Raw genomic sequence first — 22,897 nt, 5'->3', positions numbered from 1 at the left:
CAGAGGTGGGGTGTCTCTAGTGCATCCTGTCAGGGATCCGCGTGCCTTATTACTGGTGAGACAAAACAGGATTAGGTCTTAATGACTGGAATTAGGTCTATGGCCCTGCTCTGCTCTCTGTTACTTGTTATTTTGTCATAGGATGACCACAGTATTTCTGTTTTTTAAAATATTTTACGTATTTTTGAGAGAGAGTGCAAGTGAGGGTGGGGCAGAGAGCGGGGGACAGAGGATGCAAAGTAGTTTCTGCACTGACAGAACAGAGCCCGACACGGGGCTTGAACTCATGAACCGTGAGATTCTGACTTGAGCCAAAGTCGGACGCTCAGCCGACTGAGCCACCCAGGTGCCCCCACAGTATTTCTGTTTTGGAAGGCACTGTCATACTCACCTGGGTTCCACGTGAAGATACCTGGGACCCGCAGGGCTTCTAACTTACACACTGCATCAGAGCTGGCATGGGGTCCAGGTACCTACTTGTTTCCACTGCTTTCTGGTAGCATGAACACTTCTGGGATAGCACAGGGACAGGGATGTTCCCAGGTACGGAGTGAACCCGAATGCCCTGATAGAACTGGTTTCGAATCCGGGCCAGGCCCCTGCCCCTCTGGAGTATTTGGAGTCGGTGATCCACTGGGCATTTGCCACGGTCTGCTCAGGTCCTCTGTGCCCAGTCCCTTCCTGCTCTCTTTGCAGGCAAGAGGATGGAGTTATGTCAGCTGGCCCTTGTGAAAATTAGGTGGTCAGCTTTGATTTGTTCTCTTCTGGCTTTTTTCCTTTCCTTTTTAAAAAAAAAAAATTTTTTTTTTTTTAACGGTTTTTATTTATTTTTGAGACAGGGAGAGACAGAGCATGAACAGGGGAGGGTCAGAGAGAGGGAGACACAGAATCTGAAACAGGCTCCAGGCTCTGAGGTGTCAGCACAGAGCCCGCCGCGCGGCTCAAACTCACGGACCGCGAGACCATGACCTGAGCCGAAGTCGGCTGCTTAACCGACTGAGGCACCCAGGCGGCCCTGGCTTTTTTCCTTTCTGGTGAAGCTGCCGTTGTTCATTGTCTGAAGACTTTGCCTTGAGTCGCAGTCTAACTTGTGGGCTGTTCTTTGGGGCTTGTAGAGTGAATCCAGAGCAGTTTGGAGTGTTTTTCTAGCCTGGAACTCCGAGGATAAGCATCTTCGGAAAATCGTGGATTTCATTTTTTTCTCCTCCCATCTACACACGGCAAATACAAGACCTTTATGAAGGTAAGAATTGGTAGGAAGAGAGAACAGGGCAGGGGTCTAAGGGGAAAGCACTTCAAAGAAGATGATGGTGACAGCCCCCGGCCACAGGCAGATAGACCGCAGGGTGTCGAGGGCCCGCCCTGGGGCTGGGGCCAGTCTCGGGAGGTGTGCGGAAGGTGTGTGTCAGGTGGGCAGAGTTGGCTAAGACAAGGTGAAATACAGACTGGTGTGCCTGCGCACCCTTCTTGCCATATTCCTCCTTCTCTTGTTTCTGGCAACTGCCTCTAAATGGGTGGTTGGAGGAGGTGTAGATGAATGTCGTGCTAGACAAAATAGATCTTTCCCCGCGTGCCGATGGTGGTGTGCAGCTCTGCTGTGGCAGTTAGCCGTTAACACTGGGACACAGTGTCTCTGGGTCTCGCTTGGCCATTATTGTTTCCAGTAAGAAACTCTTCATTCAAATTTTGCAGATACAGAGTCCAGGAAGGGAGGGCAGCTGCTTATAGTGCCTTTTCAGTTGTCAGGAGAGGAGGCATCCTCGGTTAGAAATCGCTGTCTCTTCTCCTGTTGCAAACCACACAAGTGTTTACCACTGGATGGGTGTTCCTGCTAGGTGACGTTTATTCATGTGGCCAGTGGCATTTTGGGGGCTGGTTTTTGTTTTTGTTTTTTCCTATTTCAAGGAGAGAGAACCTTCCGAGGATTAAAGATCCCAAGTCTGACCACAATCTGGCATTTTCCTTACAGGATGATGTGTTAGAGTTACTAGAACAGTTATCCATGTCCCTGTGCTTTATATGTTTATGTGTGGGAAACACTGATGGAAGGCAAAACCAGGACATTTTTAGGAACTGTGGGAAGTTTCTGTTGGTCCCTTTACTGCTCTCAGGAATCTTGTGCCTCGCCAGGGGAGATGTTCACTTGGCGGTGCATGAGCTGTGGGCCGGCAGGACAGAGTGCAGCACTGTCCACACTAAGGTTGAAGGGCACAGGGGGAGGAGAGGGCACAGCTAGCTGGATCAGATATGTGGGAGGCACTGAGTGTCCCCAGCCCAGCAGAACGGAGAGGAGGGGAATTCTGGAGGAGAGGGATTGGTAGAGCATTGGAAGTGTCCATATGCTGTAGATTTTTTTTAACTTTTGACTTTTTAGTCTTGGAGGCCATGGGAGGTTTCCTCGAAGGAGATGGGGTCGACCTGGTAGCTGCAGAGTGGGAAAGAGGAGGCCCCCAGCATTTGGCTCCCCTGGGTAGGACAGCAAACAGCTGGGTGCCTCCTGGCCTTTAGGGCATCATGAGGTAACCTTTTGATCAAGTTAGGTATCACTCAGATTTCCAGCCTAGATGATGGCGAAAACGTGTGTTGAATAAACTTAATTCCCAGCGAGAGGTTCGTGTTTAAGTGTTATATAATTAATGTGCCTTTAGGTTAGAAACCCAGTCTTTTTAGTTGTCAACTTTAATATGTTGAGTTATTAATTTTTAGCAAAACAGAAGGCAAGAGTGTGTTACTGTTTTGTGACTAATAATAGTAAAGCTTTTAATGCATATTCATTTTAGATTTTATCCAAGGTTATTTGGCTGTGAAATGAAATCTTAAGTATATGATTAGACTAATTGTCTTTGAAATGTTGCTGTTTTTCTGATACAGCTCCAGAGTGGCAGTCTTGAAAAGCGGAAATATGATTTCCGTGGTGAACCTCCCCACCCCGGTAGTTAATGATTTCTCCCTCCCACATAGGATCTGTGTCTGAAAGATATGAGTTTACTCATCTCATTAGCAAAAACTCATTACACATCCTGAGTCCTTGATGTGAATGAATGAGCTGGTGAACCTAGAAGGAAGTTCAAAGGGTCTGTTGGTCCCATGTGGTATCATCAGTGTCCATTGAGGACTTGAGCCTAACGTGGGATATGGTAGTGATTACTCAGCACACCTCAGGAAGAGCCTGCCAGGTGAGGGCCCCACTTATCTGGCCCACATGGAATATCAGCATCTGAGACGCCTGTTGCTAACTGGGGTGGGATTTGAATATGGTCTCACTGCTGGGTGTGTAACTGTGGCCAAGGACCTGCCTTGTGCCTCAGCGTCCCCCATCTTTAAAAAAAAAAAAAAAAAAGGATGTGGGCGGTCCTCACCCTCAGTTGTTTTGGGGACTAACCGTGGTAATATGCATAAAATGGTCAGAGGAGCACATAGCAAACAGTAAGCACTTAACAGATGTTATCGTTTATAGAAGTAGAGAAAAATGGCATTTCATTATTTTTATCTTAATGGTATTTAAAGTTGTATCTGTAAAGGGTATGTGTAATTATTTGGAGAATTCAAAGAATGAACACATAAACAGACTTGCATGTGTCCACCACCTTGCTTTAAACATAGGGTATTCGCCAGGTTTTTGGAAGCCCTCTGAGTGGCCCTCCTGATTGTAATCTCATGCCCAGCGGTCCAGAGGTAACTGACATCCTGATGTTCATGTTAATCAAGTTAATGGTGTGTGAAGTATGCCTTTAGGCAGTTCCAAAGTGCAGGAAGCAAGCGGAGCTTCTGTGTCCACGAAAAGATTCTGCATTTCATAACCTGTGGTGACATATGTACAGCGTTAACAGTGAAGATACAGGTTAGTGAGATTCGGAGACAGTGTTGGCCGAGTCCTGCCATCTGTGAAGCCTTGAAGGCTAGACTTCAGGTGGATGGCAGCCCCGACCCTGTGTCCCTCTACCTGCCTCGCCTGCTTCTTGCTAGGTGAGAGGCTCCAAGGGACTGAAGGACACAGTGGGAAGACAGATAAGTGGCTACCCTCAGGGATCACCCGCTGAATGCTTCTCCCTTCCCTTCCTGCCCTTTCTCCACCCTATTCTGTGGAACAGTAGAAACAGTCGTACTCCGGTCTTTCTTGAGAGCCAGGCAGCTGACCACCTGGAGCTTCAGCTGGTGAGTGTGGTTCCACACTGGTTAGGACAAGCTGTGTTTTGCTTGGTGTCGTGCCGCACAAGAGCTTGGTGACCACTTGTCTTACGTGAGCCGGCCCCCTGTCTGCCTGAGGTCGAAGACCTGTGTGGCCTGCGGAGCATGTGGCACAGTGTGTGTTGTGAGCTCAGGAAGACAGACACCTGGCCCCCAGAGTCCCCTCCTGCCACCTTAGGCAGCAGCCACGCCCGGTCAGCCGTGAGCCACGACACACCTCAGAGTGCTTCCTGCACTTGTCTGTTACAGGCGCTCAGCAGCCCTCAAGAGGTGGGTGAATGTTATCAACCTCATTTTATTATTTAAAAAAATTTTTTGAAAATACCTTGCTTGTTTAATTAATTAATTATTTATTTATTTAAAAATAATGTTTGTTTATTTTTGAGGGGGGGAGTGTGAGCAGGGGAGGGGCAGAGAGAGAGAGGGAGACAGGATCCCAAGCCGGCTCTGCTCTCAGTGCAGAGCCTGACTTGGGGCTCAAACTCATGAACCTGAGCCGAAATCAAGAGTCAGACACTCAGATACTGAGCCACTCAGGCCCCCTGGTTGTTTTTTTTTTTTTTTTTTTTTTTTTAAATATTCGGTTTGAGAAAGAGAGGGAGAGGAGAAGTGCATGTGAGGGGAGGGACAGAGAGAGGAGAGAGAGAGAATCTCAAGCAAGGTCTGTGCTGTCAGCACAGAGCCCAACACGGGGCTGGATCCTCTGAACCGTGAGATCATGACCTGAGCCAAAATCCACAGACACCTAACTAAGCCACCTAGACACCCCCAGCCTCATTTTACAGAAGAGTAAATTATGGCTCAGAGTGTGTGGCTTACCCATGGTTATCCCTGGTTTCAGCTAAGTCACAGATCTAGAACTTGGGTCCACAATTTTGCTACTCCACCACGGTTTGTTCCTCTTGGTGGAAGTAGGGGGTGGGGTGGCAGCAGTGGTTTCTGGGCCTGATTCTGGGCTTTGTGGAACCTCCTGGGGTGAGAGGACGTTATTACAGTGAGCCTGGTTGATGTGAGAGCAGGGTTCCTTTGGGGATGAGCCGGTGGGGTTGGTGGCAGCTTCCCACCCCTGGTTATGCAGGGAGCCAGAGGGAGGTGTCCCCACTGTGTCCCGCATTGGCTGTACCCGTCTCAGTGTGTTCCAGGGCTCCAGAGCACACTCTGCCCAGGCGGCATTTAAAGACCACTTAGCTTTTTGAGTTTGGGATCATCTCCCAAGGAAAAGTTGCCGGCTGGAGCCTTAAACCGCATGACTGCCTCTTGACCATATAAGAGCCTGATTTTATTTTTATTTTAAAAAAATGGTTTTTTTTATGTTTTTATTTTATTTTTGAGAGAGAGAGAGAGAGAGAGAGAGAGAGAGAGAGAGACATAGTGAGAGCAGGGGAGGGGCAGAGACAGATAGAGACAGAATCTGAAGCAGGCTCCAGTCAGCGCAGAGCCCGACATGGGGCTTGAAGTCACAGACTGCAAGATCATGACCTGAGCCGAAGTCAGACACCCAACTGACTGAGCCACCCAGGCACCCCAGAAAGGCCTGATTTTGATCTTGGTTTCTCTCAGTGTGTTTGGGGGCTCAACCTCCCTGTATCATTTTGTTTGCCTCAGAGTTAGAATCGGACCTTCTAGTACAGTGTATATTTAATTCAGTTTTACTCAGACACATAAACCACACATTTGGAAAGGGGATGGGCTTCATTTTTGTCTCCAAAGGCTTATTTTACGATCTGATGGCCCTTGGAATGGAAACCTCTCCTCTGTTAGTTAATTGTAGAAGTGTTTTTAGTGCACTCCCTCTGAGTTGGCTGGTGTGCTTTGTGTAGATTAACTCATTAAATCCTCACAGCAAGCCTGGGAGGTCTGGTCTCCTTATTCCTAGCTGTGAGGTAGAGTCTGAGCCACAGAGAGGAGACGTAACTTGTTCAAGGTAAGACAGCCAATGAGGAGCAGGGCTGGGATCCGAACCTGCAGAGTGAGACTTCTAACCGTTTCGTGCTAATTCTTCACTCGTGCTTGTAGCTTTTGTCTGTCTGTCCGAGGCTGAGACTAGTTCACAGGCAAAAGGTGTAGGCAGTTTAGTAACTAACGATTAAGCTTTCCAATATTTATTCTTGTGATATCAAGGAGTTAGAGTCTTCCTCAGTGTGTTTGTAGAAATGTAAGAAACCCTTAAGAGCCAAGCATTCTTAAAGAACCTAGTTGTGATTGCTCAGATAGGGAGTGTGTAGTCCCCCTGCTATGAATCCTTGGTTCTGGTGCAGAGCCATGGCCTTCCCCTCAAGGGGAAAGACTTTCTCATGACACCAACCCTGAGTGCAGCCTCAGACTCCCCAAGCTCCTTCTTTGTGAAATCCTTGTTTAATTTGCATTTTATCCTCCCTGAAGAGATAAGATGGGGAGAAATTTCTGGAGGGATCTGAGGAATGCCAGCCATTCATTCCTCTTCCTGCAGATCCCACTCCTCTGCCTCCTGGCATCCACGCAGGTGCTGTCTCCTTTTCTCCTAGTCCCCAGGGTTCAGGTAGGATTGGGCTCTTGGTAGGTGCTCAGTGAATGTCTGTTAGCGGGATGAGTGGATAAGTCACTCCGCATTGTGAAGTGTCTTAAAGCACATTTTCAAACAAAAAGAGGAAAAATCATGTCTCCTAGTTCTTCGAAGTACTCTGAGCAAGAAAGCTGCTCTGCAGCCGTGCCTTATCCCCTGTGTAGACGCAGGAGCCCTGGGAGTAGCTGTGGCTTCTCCCCAGATGCTGGCAGGAGCCTCCTGTGGCCTGGTGAGCTCGCTCACTCCTGCCTGCACTTTCCCACCTGCCCAGTAGGGTACTGTCTTGCCACCAGGTGATAACTGACTGTGAGATGTGCTTTAAAAATATGTGGCTCTGTGTTTTAAAAATCAGCTTCCAGGGGTGCCTGCCTGGCTCAGTTGGTGGAGCATGTAATTCTTGATCTTGAGGTTGCCAATTCAGGCCCCATGTTAGGTGTAGAGGGTACTTAAAAATAAAATCTTAAAAAAATAATAATAAAAAAAAAAGCTTTCATCTACCTGGCAGTTGGTTTCCTAAGGGTTAGTGAAGCTGTCTTGTCTGGTGCGTGAGACTTGGTGGGAGGTGGGAAAGAAATCTGTGGGTCATTTGTTTTCCTTTGCCATGAGTTTATTTGCGTTTTAATCCCTGTGTTAAAAATGTTTGTTATATTTAGTGGTTTTAAATGTTGGATACTGGGTATTTTGATGTTGATATTTTCCTTAACTCTTAGTGGGTGAGCAGTGTACTGTGCATTTCAGTTGAGCCTTAGTATGTTTTTGGTGGATATGAAAATGTAACTTGATCTCAAATTAATTCTCCCTTGAAAGTTGCTACTTCTGAGAGGGGACTGTTGAACTCGATGCTCATGGGGTCAAAGAAGTTGAAACTCCTTTAAGTTTTTATTTACAAATTGTGTGAAACAAGTTGAAGTCCACAGAAAATGCCCAGTTCACAAATGGACTGTATTCTTACAAGTTCAGTTGGAATCAACTGTATAAGACTCAGGCTTGTCTTCCTGTCAGAGCCACTCCTGCGAAGGGCTGGTTGTGGTCCCTGCTCTGAGAGGTCAGGTGAGCACAGCAGGTGGCACTTGTACGTAGATTCTCCCTCCACACTCATGTGGACAGAAAGAGATTCTTGCTGAGGGGGGAGGGGGGACATGGTGATACCCTATTCCAGAGGCTCCAAAGGTGCCGGATGTCAGTGGCACTGATTCCCGTAGCCAAGTTCGATCGAGAACAGCCATCTTTCCTTGTTCTTGTGAGAGCTGTGCCCTGGACACATCTCTCACATTTCTCAGCAGTGAGGCAGGTACAGAACCTTGTCCTGGCCAGCCACGCGGGAGGAAGGAGAGAGAAACACACAGGAGGATCTCCTTCTGGGGGGGACATTGATGGGGTGCTGTACTGGGAAGTGGGGGAGGAAGGGTGAGGGCTGGAGACGGCCGGGGCGGGGGGCTGCTGACGGGAAAGGAGCAGCCTTGGCCAGCCGGGGGTGGGGGGAAGGACAGCTGCTGGTGTGAAGCTGGCGACCGTCTTCGGGTGTGAGGGGCTTGGATTTGGGGTATGTGCACGTGTGTGTAGGAAAGGCGAGCAGTCGTAACTCTCGTGGTGACGTGGTGGCTGCAGGGCCAGGCAGAGGGTCATGTTCTTGAGAACTTCTCTTGTGCTCAGCTCCATTTTATTAGGTGGGATGGAGATGGTGGACAGTCTTAACTAGGGTTTTGTTGCTTTAAATATGTTCAGGGGCGCCTGGGTGGCTCAGTCGGTTAAGCGGCCGACTTCAGCTCAGGTCGTGATCTCTCGGTCCATGAGTTGGAGCCCCGCATCAGGCTCTGTGCTGACAGCTCTGAGCCTGGAGCCTGTTTCAGATTCTGTGTCTCCCTCTCTCTGACCCTCCCTTGTTCATGCTCTGTCTCTCCCTGTCTCAAAAATAAATGAAAGGTTAAAAAAAAAAAAATTAAAAAAAAATATGTTCAGAGATTTCAATTTCAGAAGCTATTGAGTAACCCAAACTACTTACTTACCACAATTTTGGGTCATCAGGTGGGTGGCAAGCTGACTGGGTTGTGCTGAGAGGGAATGAGTCACCCGCAGGTCCTGGGTCACTTGGGATCCCTGGGGGCTGTGCTGCTTCCACAGTGCACAGGGCAGGCAGGCTGCAAGGGGCACCTTGGGACGAGACCCCACCCCGCGGGGCCGCCATTCGGCAAGTGTCCTCCAGATTGTGGCCGACAGTCTCAGTGCCGTTTATGTTGCTTAAGTACCACCTCAAGATGTTTTTAAAAAAATCAGCTCTTTCAAGTAAACATTTGGACTTCTCACACTTGGAAGAAGGCTTTTCTCTTAGGTTTTTCACTGTGCAATTGATGCTTAAATGCTTTCAAGAGTACTGTTGTGGCTGTCTTAACTCCAGAAGTAAAATTATTTGTTAAAACATACGCACACCAGTGAGTTACGGCTATGGGAAGAGAAAGCACGGGCATTCACTTGACCCTACAAACCTCTCTGTCACGGAGGGGCCCTGAGAGCTGGTCTTGCACTGAGGTGCTCTGTTGGCCTGCAGTGGCCGAAGCAGGAAGGAAATGACAGAATTCCACAAACGGGGAAGGTTGCCCCTGACAGGTTTCTGTGTCATGGTGCCCATAATTGCCGGAGCAGAGAAAACCACCAGGGCAGCAATGGCCTGGTGGCCAGCATCTTGGAGCCCAGACCTGGTGATAGGAGGGAATAAATAGCCCTGGCTAGGCTAGTGTCACACTCTGGTTCAGGACATGCTTGGGCCCTTATGGCCAGCCCCGTTTCTCAGGATCCCACTCCTGTGGTTTGAGGCACCCAGAGGGTACCAGAAGTGATCCCAGAAGGGACGTTTCAGGGCCATTGAGGTCCCTGCCTGACACTGAGGAGTTCTGTCTGGAGATGGCCCATACTGTGGGTCACACTAGACTGTTGAGTCTAGAGATGCCCTTGTCTTAGGACCTTTGCACTGGCCGGTCCTCTGCTGGGAAGGCTCTCCCAGATTTCTTTAGGGCTTTCCCCTTCTTGCATCTTTGCTTAGGTGTGACTTTCCCATTCAGGGTTTCTGTGTTTGAATTTGCACATCCCACAGCTACTCACATCAAATACAACTACCACAAACTACTCTGTTTCCTTCCTGGCTGTATTTTTCTCATGGTAATTATCACCATCTGACACTGTGATGCTTACTTGTTGTTTGCATTTGGGGGTATCCATGTGCCATATCAGAATGTAGCTTTCTTAAGGGTATAGGCTTAGCCTCGTTCTTTGTTGTGCCTCCAGTGTCTAGAGCAGCACGTGGCACGTAGCAGGTACTCCGTGAACCTGTGCTGATGAAGTGGATAAAGCAGTGTGCACCCGAGGGTGCTGCATTTGACTGAAATCATTGAAGCTGCTGTGAGGCCCTGCTGTTTGACTTAAAGCCTGTGACGTTGTGACGGCCAAGCAGGTGTGTGTGTTGTGTGTGTGTATGTGTCTGTCTGTCTTGTGGCATCTATTATTGCTGTCTCACAAATCCAGAGTCCTTTCTCTGCTTCATTTGGATGTTGAATCTGCTGTTTTTTGAATCTGAAACATTAGGGGAAAGTGAAACTTTAAAATGTGCGATGCATGTTTAGCTATTACATTTTATTTTCTTCATGTGAGTATTTCCTTCCTTGCCGAGCAGCACTATCTAAGCTGCCATCACTGTCCCCTGAACAGTGCTGCAGCCCTCCACTGGAGGCCACTCCCAGCACCTGAGGGTACTCTCTTCATCAAGCCTCTTGCCCACTCATGCTTCAGCCCCACAGTAGCCAGAGGTCTGCTTTGTACCCCTAGCACTTGTCTGCTCTGTCCTGGCCACCTCACAGCTTTAGCCAGCCGCTTTTGTCAATGACATCAGGCCTGTTGCCTGTTTGGATGTCACTTCCTAAGGGCAGGGACCATGTCTGCCGATGGCCGTATCCCGGGACCCTTGCTAGGACAGTGGTAATGTTTATTGAGTAATTGGGTTAATAATGTAGTTTATTTCGTTTAAGAAACTCTGATGAGCAAAATGAGTGTGTAATATTCCTATGAAGTGACAGAGAACCTGTGGTTTGGGAGAGTAGGATGTGCTTACGAGAGTATGCCCAATGACCTGAGTTGTCTGCACAGGGTGGGTTCAAGGTCTTGTTGTTCCCCTTACCCTCCCAGGACCGTGGGCAGGAGTTGCTGGATGTGCTTTAGGCTGCGGCAAAGGACAGAATCAGCCTGCTGCACCGGGAGGAGGTGAAGGGGCTGCAGAGGCTGGGGTGGGGAGAACTTTGGGGTTCCGGGAGTTCGAGGTAGAGGGGGTGGTGGTTTTAAGCAGGTGTTGCCTGCTGGTTTGTGTGTAGGCACTTGGCGTCCTCTCCCTGTCCCCTCTCAGCCTGGTCCCGGGGCCACTCCCCGACCTCCTGCATCTCCAGAGCAAGCACCCTGTTTCTCTCTCCTTACTGTGGCAAAGCCTTCTACCTCAATACCCGCCAAGCCAGAGCAGGCCTGGCTCAGCTCAGGCTCCAGAGCATTCTGCACCTGTCCAGAGCTTGCTGACGGTTTTAGCCAGCTGCCAACAACAAAGTAAGACAACTAGCTAATTTATATTAATTTATACTAACATGTGTGTGGCTCTTAAAGGAGAGGCTTATTAACTCATTCAAACCTCTCATTGGAATTGTGCTTTGGGGCAGGGTGAACTTACCAGTAAAGGTAAGAGTATCAGTTGCGTTAGTGTTTACAGGTGGGAAAAACCTGGGCTCAACTTTTATCTTGTAACAGGTTCTGTGACATGTATACAGGACACAGTGTTTGTCTACCAAGACCTCAGTCCTAGACCACCTGCAGGTACAGTGCTAAGAATACTGTGTGTGGGGTTATCTTAAGTCTTAATTCCCCTTTACCTGTTGTCTCTGGGGGCTCCTTCCAAGAGAGGTGATTCCCTGCAGGAACAGTCACTCCGGGACACGCTGAGAGGCTGCAGGTCTAGCGTGCTCAGCTGCTTCTCCCCTCATGTGCCAGTTCTGGCTGGATGTGTCTCATTTTGCATTGGCTTGCTTTACCGTGGAATAAACAGGGTGTTCTTTACAGCAATCAAAGTGGGCTCCTAGCTGTGTTTTTCATCCAGCTCCAATTTGAGAGTTTGCTTCATTAGTTTAAAAAAAAATCTTAAATCAGAGAAATTATTGAGTATAATCTTACAGCAAGCGAAATGTCAAAGGCTGGCATTTGGAAACAGCATTGTCAAGCAGAGTTCCAGCCAAAACCTGCATGTTGGCCCGCTGAGCCTAGAGCCGTGGAGAAACCGAGTAAGAAAGCCAGGGCTTGCGCCCCTGTGGTGCCCAGGCCCGGGCCCTGCTGCTGCTGTTGGAGTGGCTGACTCCTTCCCGAGAGCATGCGCTGTGCAGAGACATTTCACGTTTGGCCATCTCTGCCGGGTTGGTGTTCTTACCCTCTTGGGAGTTGAATGTGGGTCTGGCTGCTAAGGGAGTGGGGTATTAGCTCCCCCCATTAGGGGTGTGCCCGCTCCCTTCTGACTGTCTCCTCCCGCTCCTGCAGCAGCCACTTGCCCCGCTTCCCTGCACTGTGCTGGGCTCTGGAGGGCTGGCAGCACATTTGTGGGGTGCTTTCTTCTGCTCCAGTCTGATCCTTCTCAGTGTGAATCCACACCCGTGGTTGGGAGAAAGCCTCGTCAGCACTGCCATGTATACTGTTTAGGTCATGGGAGTTTCGTATTGTTTCTCAAACACGGCATTAGGGTTTTTTTTGGTTTTTTTTGTTTGTTTTTAATGTTTATTTATTTTGAGAGAAAAAGAGAGCATGGTACACGCAGGAAAGGCAGAGAGAGAGAGAGAGAGAGAGAGAGAGAGAGACAGACACTAGCTCAAGCAGGCTCCATGCTCAGTGCAGAGCCTGACCCAGGGCTTGATCCCACGACTGTGAGATCATGACCTAAGCTGAAGTCGAGTCTTACACTCAGCTGACTGAGCCAGGCACCCTGCATTAGGGTTTTTTAACATGTCTTTTTCAAACTAGGGATACCTGTCACTCTCCCTGATCCCAGCTTCCTGTGCTCATACTTCCCTCTCACTCCTGTTCTAAGCGGTGGCTGCAGGACCTTGTTGCACACAGGGCCTGCACTAGCTCTGAGTGCTCTCAGGGTGGTCACTGAACACTTGGTGAGGTTCTTCCTGGGAAAGGGAGCATTGAGTCTATCAGAATAGAGCGGGACTTGTCACCCAGGAACTGTTGCCACTCAGACCTGATTATTCTTTGTTGTGTTCTGTCCTCTTCGTTGTGGGATGTTTATAGCATCTCTGCACCTACCTACTAGATGCCAGTACCACTTTTCTCCCTCTCCCAGTTATGGCATCACAAATGCCTCCAGGCATGGCTAGGGGTCCCTCGGGGCGCAGAATCATCCTAGTTGAGAACCACTGGGATGGAATATGTGTCAGTGGCCCCAGACTTCCTAAAGACTGGGAGCTCGTGGTGGTGGGCTCCCTTCTGGCGGGCTGTGCTTAAGTATGGCCCTGGCAACTCCCAGAATGAGCCCCACTGGGGCAGCCACGGGATCGAGGCCGTTGCCCGTTCTCCCGTTCACTTCTTGTGGCTAGGAAACGTGCACTCATTTCCTAGAACATCTGGGCCCACCAGGTGTTTTTGACGCTGGGTTGCTGCAGTGTCAGGCTTGAAGTCCCCTACATCAAGCGTGTGGCACGGAGTGGCACATCTCACGTTGAAATTCTGCAGGGAAAGTGGCTGCTCTGCAGGTCCCATCTCTGGGGCTGTTTTCTGTCCAGATCGTGTCTCACTCTGCCACCCCCAGCAAACACCACCAGTAACATCAAACACACACACCTCCGGACTTTCAGATCTGTTCTCATGGCACCTGCTGTCTCCTCTCGCACCTGCTCAGGTGGCCTGGGAATTTTCGGTGGCACTTAATATCCTCACATGCGGATGGATGGCGGAGAGGAAGTAAGCAGGTTTCATCCGGCATGATGCTCTACTTCCTCCCTCAGCAGTGTCTGGCCAGGTCTGTCATGTCATGGGGTCTGTAGGGTCAGGCCCCTGTCTGTCACGACAGCCCATCAGTTTGCAGCACGCTGCACGGGTTAGCCAGCAGCCTGCCACAGAGCCTCACAGCGGATGAAGGTGCGTGCCAAGGGCTGCCAAGTCGGGTGGGGCCTGCCCCTGGGGATGGCCTGGCTGAGTGGGGTCTGATATAAACCCATGCTTTCCAGGGGATGACAGTGCCCTCCTTTGAGGATCTGTTCTGGAAGCTTTTTTAACAATCACAGAAACCACTCTGATGAAAGTTCTCAGGAACACATGCTTGTAACCAGAGTCTTGTCTGACTTAACCTGGTAGTTGTTTTGGGGGGACTGCTGTCCACAGGCTGGATGTTTGCTGAGTTTGCCCTCAGGAAGTCTGAGCTGAAGAGTGCTCTTCTTGGTAAGTGCTCTGCAGCCAGCCTCCCAGGGTCTTTGATATCAGGGTCCTTTGTCCCCAGCATAGCTAGTTTGATGGGGAACTGTCACACCCAGGTCTTCAGTGCCCCTTATTTTTTGTGGTCGTGGACACCTGCTGCCTGAGCTGCCCGCCCTCCCAGGCATCGCCGCTGACCCTTCGGAAACTCTTCACTGACCTTGGGTGTTGTTTTACCGCACCTCCCAGGGTGAAGGTTCTGCCTACTGGGAAGAAGCCCTGGGCTATCCCCCCGGCCGTGTTCCAAACCACGTGGCAGATGTGTCTGTGCCTTTGCCGGAAATGTCATTGAGTCCAGGAGGTGTTGGTATACAATTACATTTTTCCAGGTCCATGAATCAGCCTGTCATATTTTGTTCTTCACGAATGTCATGTTTGAGGAGTGCCTGGGTGGCTCCGTCGGTTAAGTGTCCCACTTTGGCTCGGGTCATGATCTCGTGGTTTGTGAGCTCAAGCCCGGCATCAGGCTCTGTGCTGACAGCTCAGAGTCTGGATTCTCTTTCAGATTCTGTGTCTCCCTTTCTGTCTCTGCCCCTCCCCTGCTTGCACTCTGTCTCTCAAAAATAAATAAACATTAAAAAAAAAAAGTAATGTTTGAGATTTTAGTCACTATTTCACTTGTCAGTTTTGAATTAAAAGCACTGTTTGCCACTGTCTTGGGTGTGTCTCCTGTTGTCTCCTTGAGTCTTGCTTGACAGGAGGCTGGGCACACAGGTGAATTTAGGTGAGGCCACGTTGATCTGATTGACACACTTTCTGGGACAGGTGCAGGGGTGGGGCGGCCATGACAGAGACAGACGGAAGTCCCCGCTCCCCTGCCCCATAGGGCAGTGGTGGCTGCTCAGCAGACCTGTGGCCGGATCAGTTCACAGCACTGCTGTGATGCCCAGGGCTGTGCTGTTTGAAGTGCTAGCTCCTTCCCACTTCGGTCCCTTTTGTGTGCCCCTTAGGTCACGCAGTCTGGCTGCTCCTCTGTACCAGGCCTGAGGGTCTGCACCCAGGATGACCCGAGGAGCATGTGACCTTGGTTGTGTCCAGGAGTCCCATGAATCCCCAGGGCTCCGTGTGCACAGCCCTCACTCGCAGTATCGCTGGCCTGGCTTGTGAGGACAGTCCAGGCCTGTCATAGTTCTCGATAGGCCTTAGCATGGTGACCATGATTCTTCCCCACGAACTGCCCCTGAGGATAGAGAAGTTCCTGCTAATCTCCAAGGGAAGCTACTGGATTTGATATGCTTCTGTTATATGCTTTGCTCATAGGGACAAACCATTAAGGGGCTGACTGAACCCCAGAGCTTGGTCCAATCGTTGGTACTTCTTGTGAGATGGAGTATTTATGAAATGTGTAAAGCACACTTGGCTTACTGTCAAGCTGTGGAGCGTTGAAAACAGCAAGTTGCCATAAATAAATGGTGCTACCAGTCTAGCTAGAGGACCTATACTGCTGGTCACATTTGTACCATGTACTACATTTAAAAAATCCATTTCTCGGAGCGCCTGGATGGCTCAGTTGGTTAAGCATCTGACTTTTTTTGTGTTTTGAGAGGGAGGGAGCGCTTACGAGAAGTGCAGAGAGAGGGAATACTAGGCAGGCTCTGCACCATCAGTGCAGAGCTGATGTAGGGCTTGCACTCACAAACCATGAGATCGTGACCTAAGTGGGAGTCAGACGCTAACCCGACTGAGCCACCCAGGCTCCCCAAGCATCTGACTCTTGATGTCGGCTCAGGTCATGATCTCTTGGTTCATGAGATTGAACCCTGCATTGGGCCCTGCACTGACAGCATGGAGCCTGCTTGGGATTGTCTCTCTCTCCCTCTCTCTGTCTCAAAATAAATAATATTTAAAGAAGAAGTAAGCTCTACTTGCCCAACATGGGGCTTGAATTCATGAACAGCAGTTAGGTATTCCACCAACTGAGTCAGCCAGGCATCCCAATGGTTAGCTTTTTTTTTTTCTTTTTTAACCAGTCAAGTATTTTTAATTTTTTAAAATGTTTATCTATCTTGGAGAGAGAGGGAGAGACAGAGCATAAGCAGGGGAGGGGCAGAGAGAGAGGGAGACATAGAGCCAAAATCAGACCGACTGAGCCACCCAGGCACCCTACCAATAAAAGATTTTTTTAAGAATTTTTTTTTTTAATGTTTATTTGTTTTTGAGATACAGAGACAGAGTGTGAGCAGGGGAGGGGCACAGAGAGAGAGAGAGAGAGGGAGAGGGAGAGGGAGACATAGAATATGAAGCAGGCTCCATGGTCCAAGCTGTCAGCACAGAGCCTGATGCGGGGCTCGAACTCATGAACCGTGAGATAATGACCTGAGCTGAAGTTGGATGCTTACCTGACTGAGCCACCCCGGTGCCCCTAAAGTGTTTTTTAATTGAGGCATGGGCGTTGTGTTTTTAGACATAACGCTACTGCCACTTAATATATCGTCTCCAGTAGAGTGTAACTATAACTTTTATATGTACCGGGAAACCAAAAAGTTTGAATCTCTTTATCGTGATATTCACTCCACTGCAGTGGTCCGAACCTGAACCTTCAACATCCTAAGGTAGGCCTGCACCTTGCCTGCAGTTCTAATGCTCAACAGACCTGTATGTGAAAGAAGCCTGCCTCCTCCCTGCTATGGGGCAGCCCCGGCGGTGATGGGGCCTCCTTGTCTGGGAGCTGGGGTCTGGTGTGTGTGTGTGTGTGTGTGTCTGACCCGGCCTGAGCCAGCCTTCCTGGGGCTGGTCTGCTGCACGGAGAGGGGCTCATGCGGCCCTGTGGGGCCTGCCCAGGCTCCTGCCTCTTCTTGCCATCTGCTCTTCCCTTCTCTGTATCTGTGCTGATCATGTCTGGGGTGCAGGACGTCCTGTCTAGTCTGGTTTTTGACTTTATGTGTTTGGTGCATTTCAAAAGGAGCTTCTCCTTCAGCTCTCTTCTTGCGGTGGCTGAGCTGCCATCCGCTGCGCAGTCTTGGTTACTGTGCCCACCTGTCCGTCCTGTTTGTGGTGTACTTTCTCTAGGATTGTGGCTTCTTCATAGTTCCCTGTCTCCCTTCCCTGTTTAAAAGGAGAGGAAATGTTTATCTATCCTTTATGAAAAAACATAATACAAGAAACAGAGCTCTCTATGGCCACGCTGCTCCCTTATTCAGATATATGAAATTAAGTGTTCAATCGTATGCATCCTGCTTTTATAGTTATAGCGTTGATACACTTATCACCTGTGTGTATCCTTACAGGCTCATGTTTTTTCCCAGTTTGGGAATATTCTGATTTCCTGTACTTACTGATCTCTTTTTAGGGTTTACAGGGTCACAGCTTGGCTAGTGACAGTCCCTCCAGGCCAGCTTCTCCCCCACCTTACTACCACAGACACACGTGAAGACCTCCTTTTCAGACATAGCAAGGGATTCCAGTACCATATATATATATTTTAATGTTTTTATTTATTTGTTTATTTTTGAGACAGCACAAGCAGGGCAGGGGCAGAGAGAGAGAGTGAGACACAGAATCTGAAGCAGGCTCCAGTCTGAGGTGTCAGCACAGAGCCCGACGCGGGGCTTGAACTCACAAACCACGAGACCATGACCTGAGCCAAAGTCGGATGCTTAACCGACTGAGCCACCCAGGCGCCCCAGATTCCAGTACCATATTGATTGATTTTCTTTTTTCTGTTCTAAGATATGGAGTTAAGTGCTGTCCTGAGTTCTTTTAACGGGGAGTACTACTAGAAATAAATCTGGGTGCTCTGGGTTTGTTTTGTGGTATTCTGCAACAGTCTGGTGGTGGAGAGGCTAATGATGTCACTGCTAGAACACTTTAGAGCCAGAGAAAGAGAATTCTTTTTATGGTTGTGGGTAAACTTGGTTGTTTTTCTGAAACTCTCTAATCCTTTCGTAATGCCTACCTAAGTTTTTAACTATTTTTACTCCCTTCTCCTTAGTATTTCTTTGTATCTCATCGACAACTGTTCTGTCATTGCTTTCTTGCTGGATTACCAAATTGCTTTCCAAAAGCATTATAACCTCATCATGGGCTTACTAGTGCCAGCTGCAGTTACAGGAGTGCTCTTGTTTTGGCCTGGCCTGGCCAGCACTTGCTGTTTGTGTGTGTTGTAAATATATTTAATCATTGTTATTATCTGTTTTTTCATCTTCCAACCTCTCCCCTAATTAAAAACGTACAGTGCTATCTTTGGTTGCTTTCATTTGTCTTTGAATACTACATGTATTTACATCTCTTGGTTCCTTGAGTTTTCTTGGGTTCTTAAAGTCTTGACGATTAATAGATTTGAATGAGTTCTTGTGTATAAATTAATGCAGTCATATGTAATACAGCTGCTTAAAAATTTTTTTTTAACATTTATTTTTGAGAGACAGAGAGAGATAGAGCATGAGTGGGGGAGTAGAGCAGAGAGAGAAGACACAGAATCCAAAGCAGGTTCCAAGCTCCGAGCTGTCAGCACAGACCCCGACGCGGGGCTTGAACTCACAGACTGCGAGATCATGACCTGAGCTGAAGTCTGACCTTTAACCGACTGAGCCACCCAGGCGCCCCTGTAATACAACTGTTTTTAACAACTTATTGAGATATAATTCATATACCATACAATCACCTTTTTAAATAATTCAGTGGGTTTTAGTGTATTCACAAGGTTATACAGCCATCATCACTATCTAGTTCCAGAATGTTTGGGGTTTTTTTTAACGTTTATTTATTATTGAGAGACAGAGAGACACAGAGCATGAGCAGGGGAGAGGGCAGAGTGAGAGGGGGAGACACAGAATCCGAAGCCATCAGCACAGAGCCCAATGCGGAGCTCGAACTCACAAACTGCAAGATCATGACCTGAACTGAAGTTGGTTGCCCAACCAACTGAACCACCCAGGCGCCCCTAGTTCCAGAATGTTTTTGTCACAGAGCCTTTAGCAGCCACTCTCTGTTCCCCGCGGCCCCCCCCCCCCCCACCCCGCCCCGCCCCGCCCCACCATCCCTGACGACCACTTATCTGCTTTCTGTCTATGGATATGCCCGTTCTGGACATTTCATGGAAATGGAATCCCATAGTATGTGGCCTTTTGTGTCTGGCCTTTTTCACTTGGCATCATGGTTTTCATGTTCATTTATGTTGTAGCATGTGTCAGCTCTTTCTCTTTATGACTGAATAATACTCTGTGTTTTTTAAAAAGTTTATTTATTAGAGAGAGAGCACGCATGAGCAGGGGAGGGGCAGAAGGAGAGGGAGAGAGAAAATTCCAAGTAGGCTCTGCACTGTCAGTGCAGAGCCCATCTTGTGGCTCAAACTCATGAACCATGAGATCATGACCTGAGCCGAAGTCGGATGCCTAACCAACTGAGCTACCCAGAAGCCCCAGTACTCTGTTTTATGGCTAGACTACATTTTGTTCATCCATTTATCCATTGGTGAACATCTGGGTTGTTTTCACCTTTGGTTGTTAAGAATCATGCTGCTGTGAACATTTTTGTTCAAGTTTTGTGTGGACATAGGTTTCCATTTCTCTCGAGTACACGCCTAGGAGTGGAATTGCTTGGTTATATGGCTCCTGTTTCCTTTCGAGGAACTGTCATACTGTCTGCCAGATTTCTCTCTGCACCGTTTTCTATTCCCAATAGCAGTGTGTGAGGGTCCCAATTTCTCCACATCCTCACCAACATTTGTTCTGATCTTTTTAATTCTAGCCACCCTAATGGGTATGAAGAGGAATCTCACTCTGTCTTTGATTTGCATTTCCGTAATCACTAATGATGGTGAGCATCTTTTCATGTGCTTATTGCCCATTTGTATATCTTTTTGGAGAAATGTTATTTGGATCCCTTATCTGTTAACTCTGTGTGTGTGTGTGTGTGTGTGTGTGTGTGTGTGTGTGTGCGCGCGCACGCGCGCGCGCTTGCGTTTTAATCGAGTCGTAGGAGTTCTTTATGTAGTTTGGATACAAGCCCCTACCAGATACATGATTTGCAAATATTTCCTTCCATTCTATGAGTTGTCTTTTCACTTTCTTGATGGTGCTTTTGAAGCACAAAAGTTTTTAATTTTGATGAAGTCTCTTTGATCTGCTTTTGTTGCTATTGTTGCTTGTGCTTTTGGTCACATATCTAAGAAACCACTGCCAAGGTCAGGAAGGTTTACTGGTATGTCTTCTAATAAGAGTTCTATACTTTCAGTTCTTATATGTAGATCTTTGGCACATCTGAGTTAATTTTGTATATGATATAAGAAAGACATTCAGCTTCATTCTTTTTGTATGTGGCTATGCATATGTCCCAGCACCGTTTGTTGAAAAGTCTGTACTTACCCACTGAAGGGTCTTGGCACCCTTGTTGAAGGTCACTGGGCTATAGATGTCTAGGCATGCTTCTGAACTCCATCCCATCCATCTCTGTCTGTCCTGTGCCAGGACCACACTGCCTTGATTACTGTAGCTTTGTAGTAAGCTTCGAAATCAGGTGGTGTGAGGTGGTCATCTAGCATTGTTCCTTTTTTGAGATTGTTTAGGTATTCTGGGTTCCTTGAATTGCCATATGAATTTTAGGATCAGCTTGTCAATTTCTGCAAGGAAGCCACCTACTATTTTAATAAGGACTGCATTGAATAATTTTTTAAAAAAATTTTAACGTTTATTTATTATTGAGAGACAGAGACAGAGCATGAGCATGGGAGAGGCAGAGAGAGGGAGAGACACAGAATCTGAAGCAAGCTCCAGTCTCTGAGCTGTCAGCACAGCTCAATGTGGGGCTCGAACTCACGAACCTAGAGATCATGACCTGAGCCGAAATCTGTCACTTAACGGATTCCATCACTTAACCATCCAGGTGCCCTGACGTTGAATAATTTTTAAAATCTGTTAAATTTTTGAATTTGTTTAGATAATTTAAAAACAGAACACTTTAACTGGTTTGGAGGTAAGTTTGGTGTGGAGTGTGCAGTTGGGCTCAAAATAAGATATTTTCCAAATTGTGTTTTGTTTTTTAATGTTTATTTATTTTTGAGAGAGAGAGCAGGAGAGCGAGCAGGGAAGGGGCAGAAAAGAGAGGGAGACAGAGAATCTCAAGCAGGCTCAATGCTGCCAGTGCAGAGCCTGATACAGGGCTCGATCCTATGAACCCTGGGATCATGACCTTAGCTGAAATCAAGAGTTGGACACTCAGTGAACTGAGCCACTGAGTTGCCCCAGATATTTTCCAAATTGTTAACCAATTATTCAACTTCTGTATTTTTGAGAAGCTTATATATTTATTTTTATCAACTGTAAATTTTTTTTGTAGTTGACAGTTCTTGGACTCTTCTTTCCACGAGGTTATGCTTCCATGTTCTAGGACTGCTAGGTTAAAATTCTATTCATTTGTGGGATGCAGTGTTAAAGCTGTCTATTTGTTCAAGTCCTAATTGAATGCCTTCTGTGTATGCAGCCTTGTATGAGGTGCGGGTGGGTGAGTAGGCAGGGAATTCTGGGATGGGGACACTGTGGTCAGAGAGTTTGGACTGACTTCCTCTGTGGATGGGTTGGCTGCAGGTGTTGTTTAGGCTTGGCAGTGATGGGAAGGCCAACTGGCTTCAGTGGTGTGTGTGTGTGGGGGGGGGGGTCGTTCGACATTCACTCCACCCTGAGGGAGGGGGATGATGGTGGACAGGTGCTGGATGGTGGGGTTGGTGGGCATGCAGGTCAAGGGTGGGGCTGGGATCTAAGCAGGGAAGGGCCTTGGGAGAGGAGGGCAGTGGCCTGAACCCTGCGGCCGAATTCAGATGGCTTATCCTGTACTTGGCGGTATTTGTGTTTCAACAACGTCAGCGCGTCACTTCACGTGTTTAGAAAAAGTGAGCTGCTTGGAGTCTTACCATTTTTTCCTGTGTCCACCAGTATGACACCGTTCCTATTCAGTCCAGCGTGGTGTTATGTTCTTGCCCGTCCCCATCAATGGTGAGGACCCAGACTGAGTCCGGCTCGGCCCCTGGCATTCCCAGTGGTGGTAGCAGACAGGGCTCCACCATGGACAGCACCGCGGCTGAGTCCCGATCGAGCGCCAACTCGCTGCAGCACACCACACAGCCACCGCCACAGCCTCGGAAGAAACGGCCCGAAGACTTCAAATTTGGGAAAATTCTTGGTGAAGGCTCTTTCTCAACAGTGAGTACATGCCACCCTCGGGGGTTCAGCTCCTGTTGTGAAGGTGATTTGGGGGCTGGCTAACGCCAAGTGGGTCACATGGTTAAAATATCTAAGCCGTGATTTTGTGCATGAAAGCTTTAAAAGGTATCTTTTGATCTTTCTATTTTTTTTCTTTTAATGTTTATTTTATTTTTGAGAGCGAGAAGGGGAGAGAGCATGTGAGTGGGGAGGGGCAGAGAGACAGGCAGACAGATTTCCAAGCAGGCTCCAGGGCTTGAACCCACCAACTGTAAGATTATGACCTGAGCTGAAATCAAGAGTTGGATGCTCAAGTAAGTGACTGAGCCACCCAGGTGCCCCTGTTTTGTTTTTTGGTTTTTTTTTTTAATGCAGTTAATTTTTATCCTAATTTTTATTCTGATTCTAATTTATTCATCAACAAGTTACATCCTGTGTCCTTGTGTCCCATTAGCAAGGTCCTGCCAAGTTTTTCTACCCTTTCTCTTGTAAGTGTCAGCATCAGTATCTCTTCAGGGCTTTTGGGAAACATTGGCCTTTATTATTT

At 48.1% G+C, this 22,897-nt stretch overlaps 1 protein-coding gene across 6 annotated transcripts in view; it reads left to right on the top strand.

Annotated features, from left to right (window-relative positions):
- Positions 1–22,897, top strand: part of PDPK1 (3-phosphoinositide dependent protein kinase 1) — a 79,760-nt gene that overhangs the window by 13,715 nt on the left and 43,148 nt on the right. For 2 of the 6 annotated variants that reach the window (XM_047837383.1, XM_047837384.1), the window contains exons 2-3: positions 19,904–19,972; positions 22,084–22,350. In XM_047837383.1, the coding sequence (XP_047693339.1) occupies positions 19,967–19,972; positions 22,084–22,350 (273 nt within the window). In that variant the 5' untranslated portion in view covers positions 19,904–19,966. Of the gene's footprint in view, positions 1–11,506; positions 11,573–19,215; positions 19,270–19,903; positions 19,973–22,083; positions 22,351–22,897 lie in introns of those variants that run through there. The other 4 variants (XM_047837385.1, XM_047837382.1, XM_047837386.1 and 1 more) reach the window with 3 other exon arrangements.

Source organism: Prionailurus viverrinus, chromosome E3 (assembly GCF_022837055.1).
Source record: "Prionailurus viverrinus isolate Anna chromosome E3, UM_Priviv_1.0, whole genome shotgun sequence".
Classification (NCBI taxonomy): domain Eukaryota; kingdom Metazoa; phylum Chordata; class Mammalia; order Carnivora; family Felidae; genus Prionailurus; species Prionailurus viverrinus.
The sequence above is the reverse complement of the archived record's forward strand: the minus strand, read 5'-3'. Positions and strand labels throughout refer to the sequence as shown.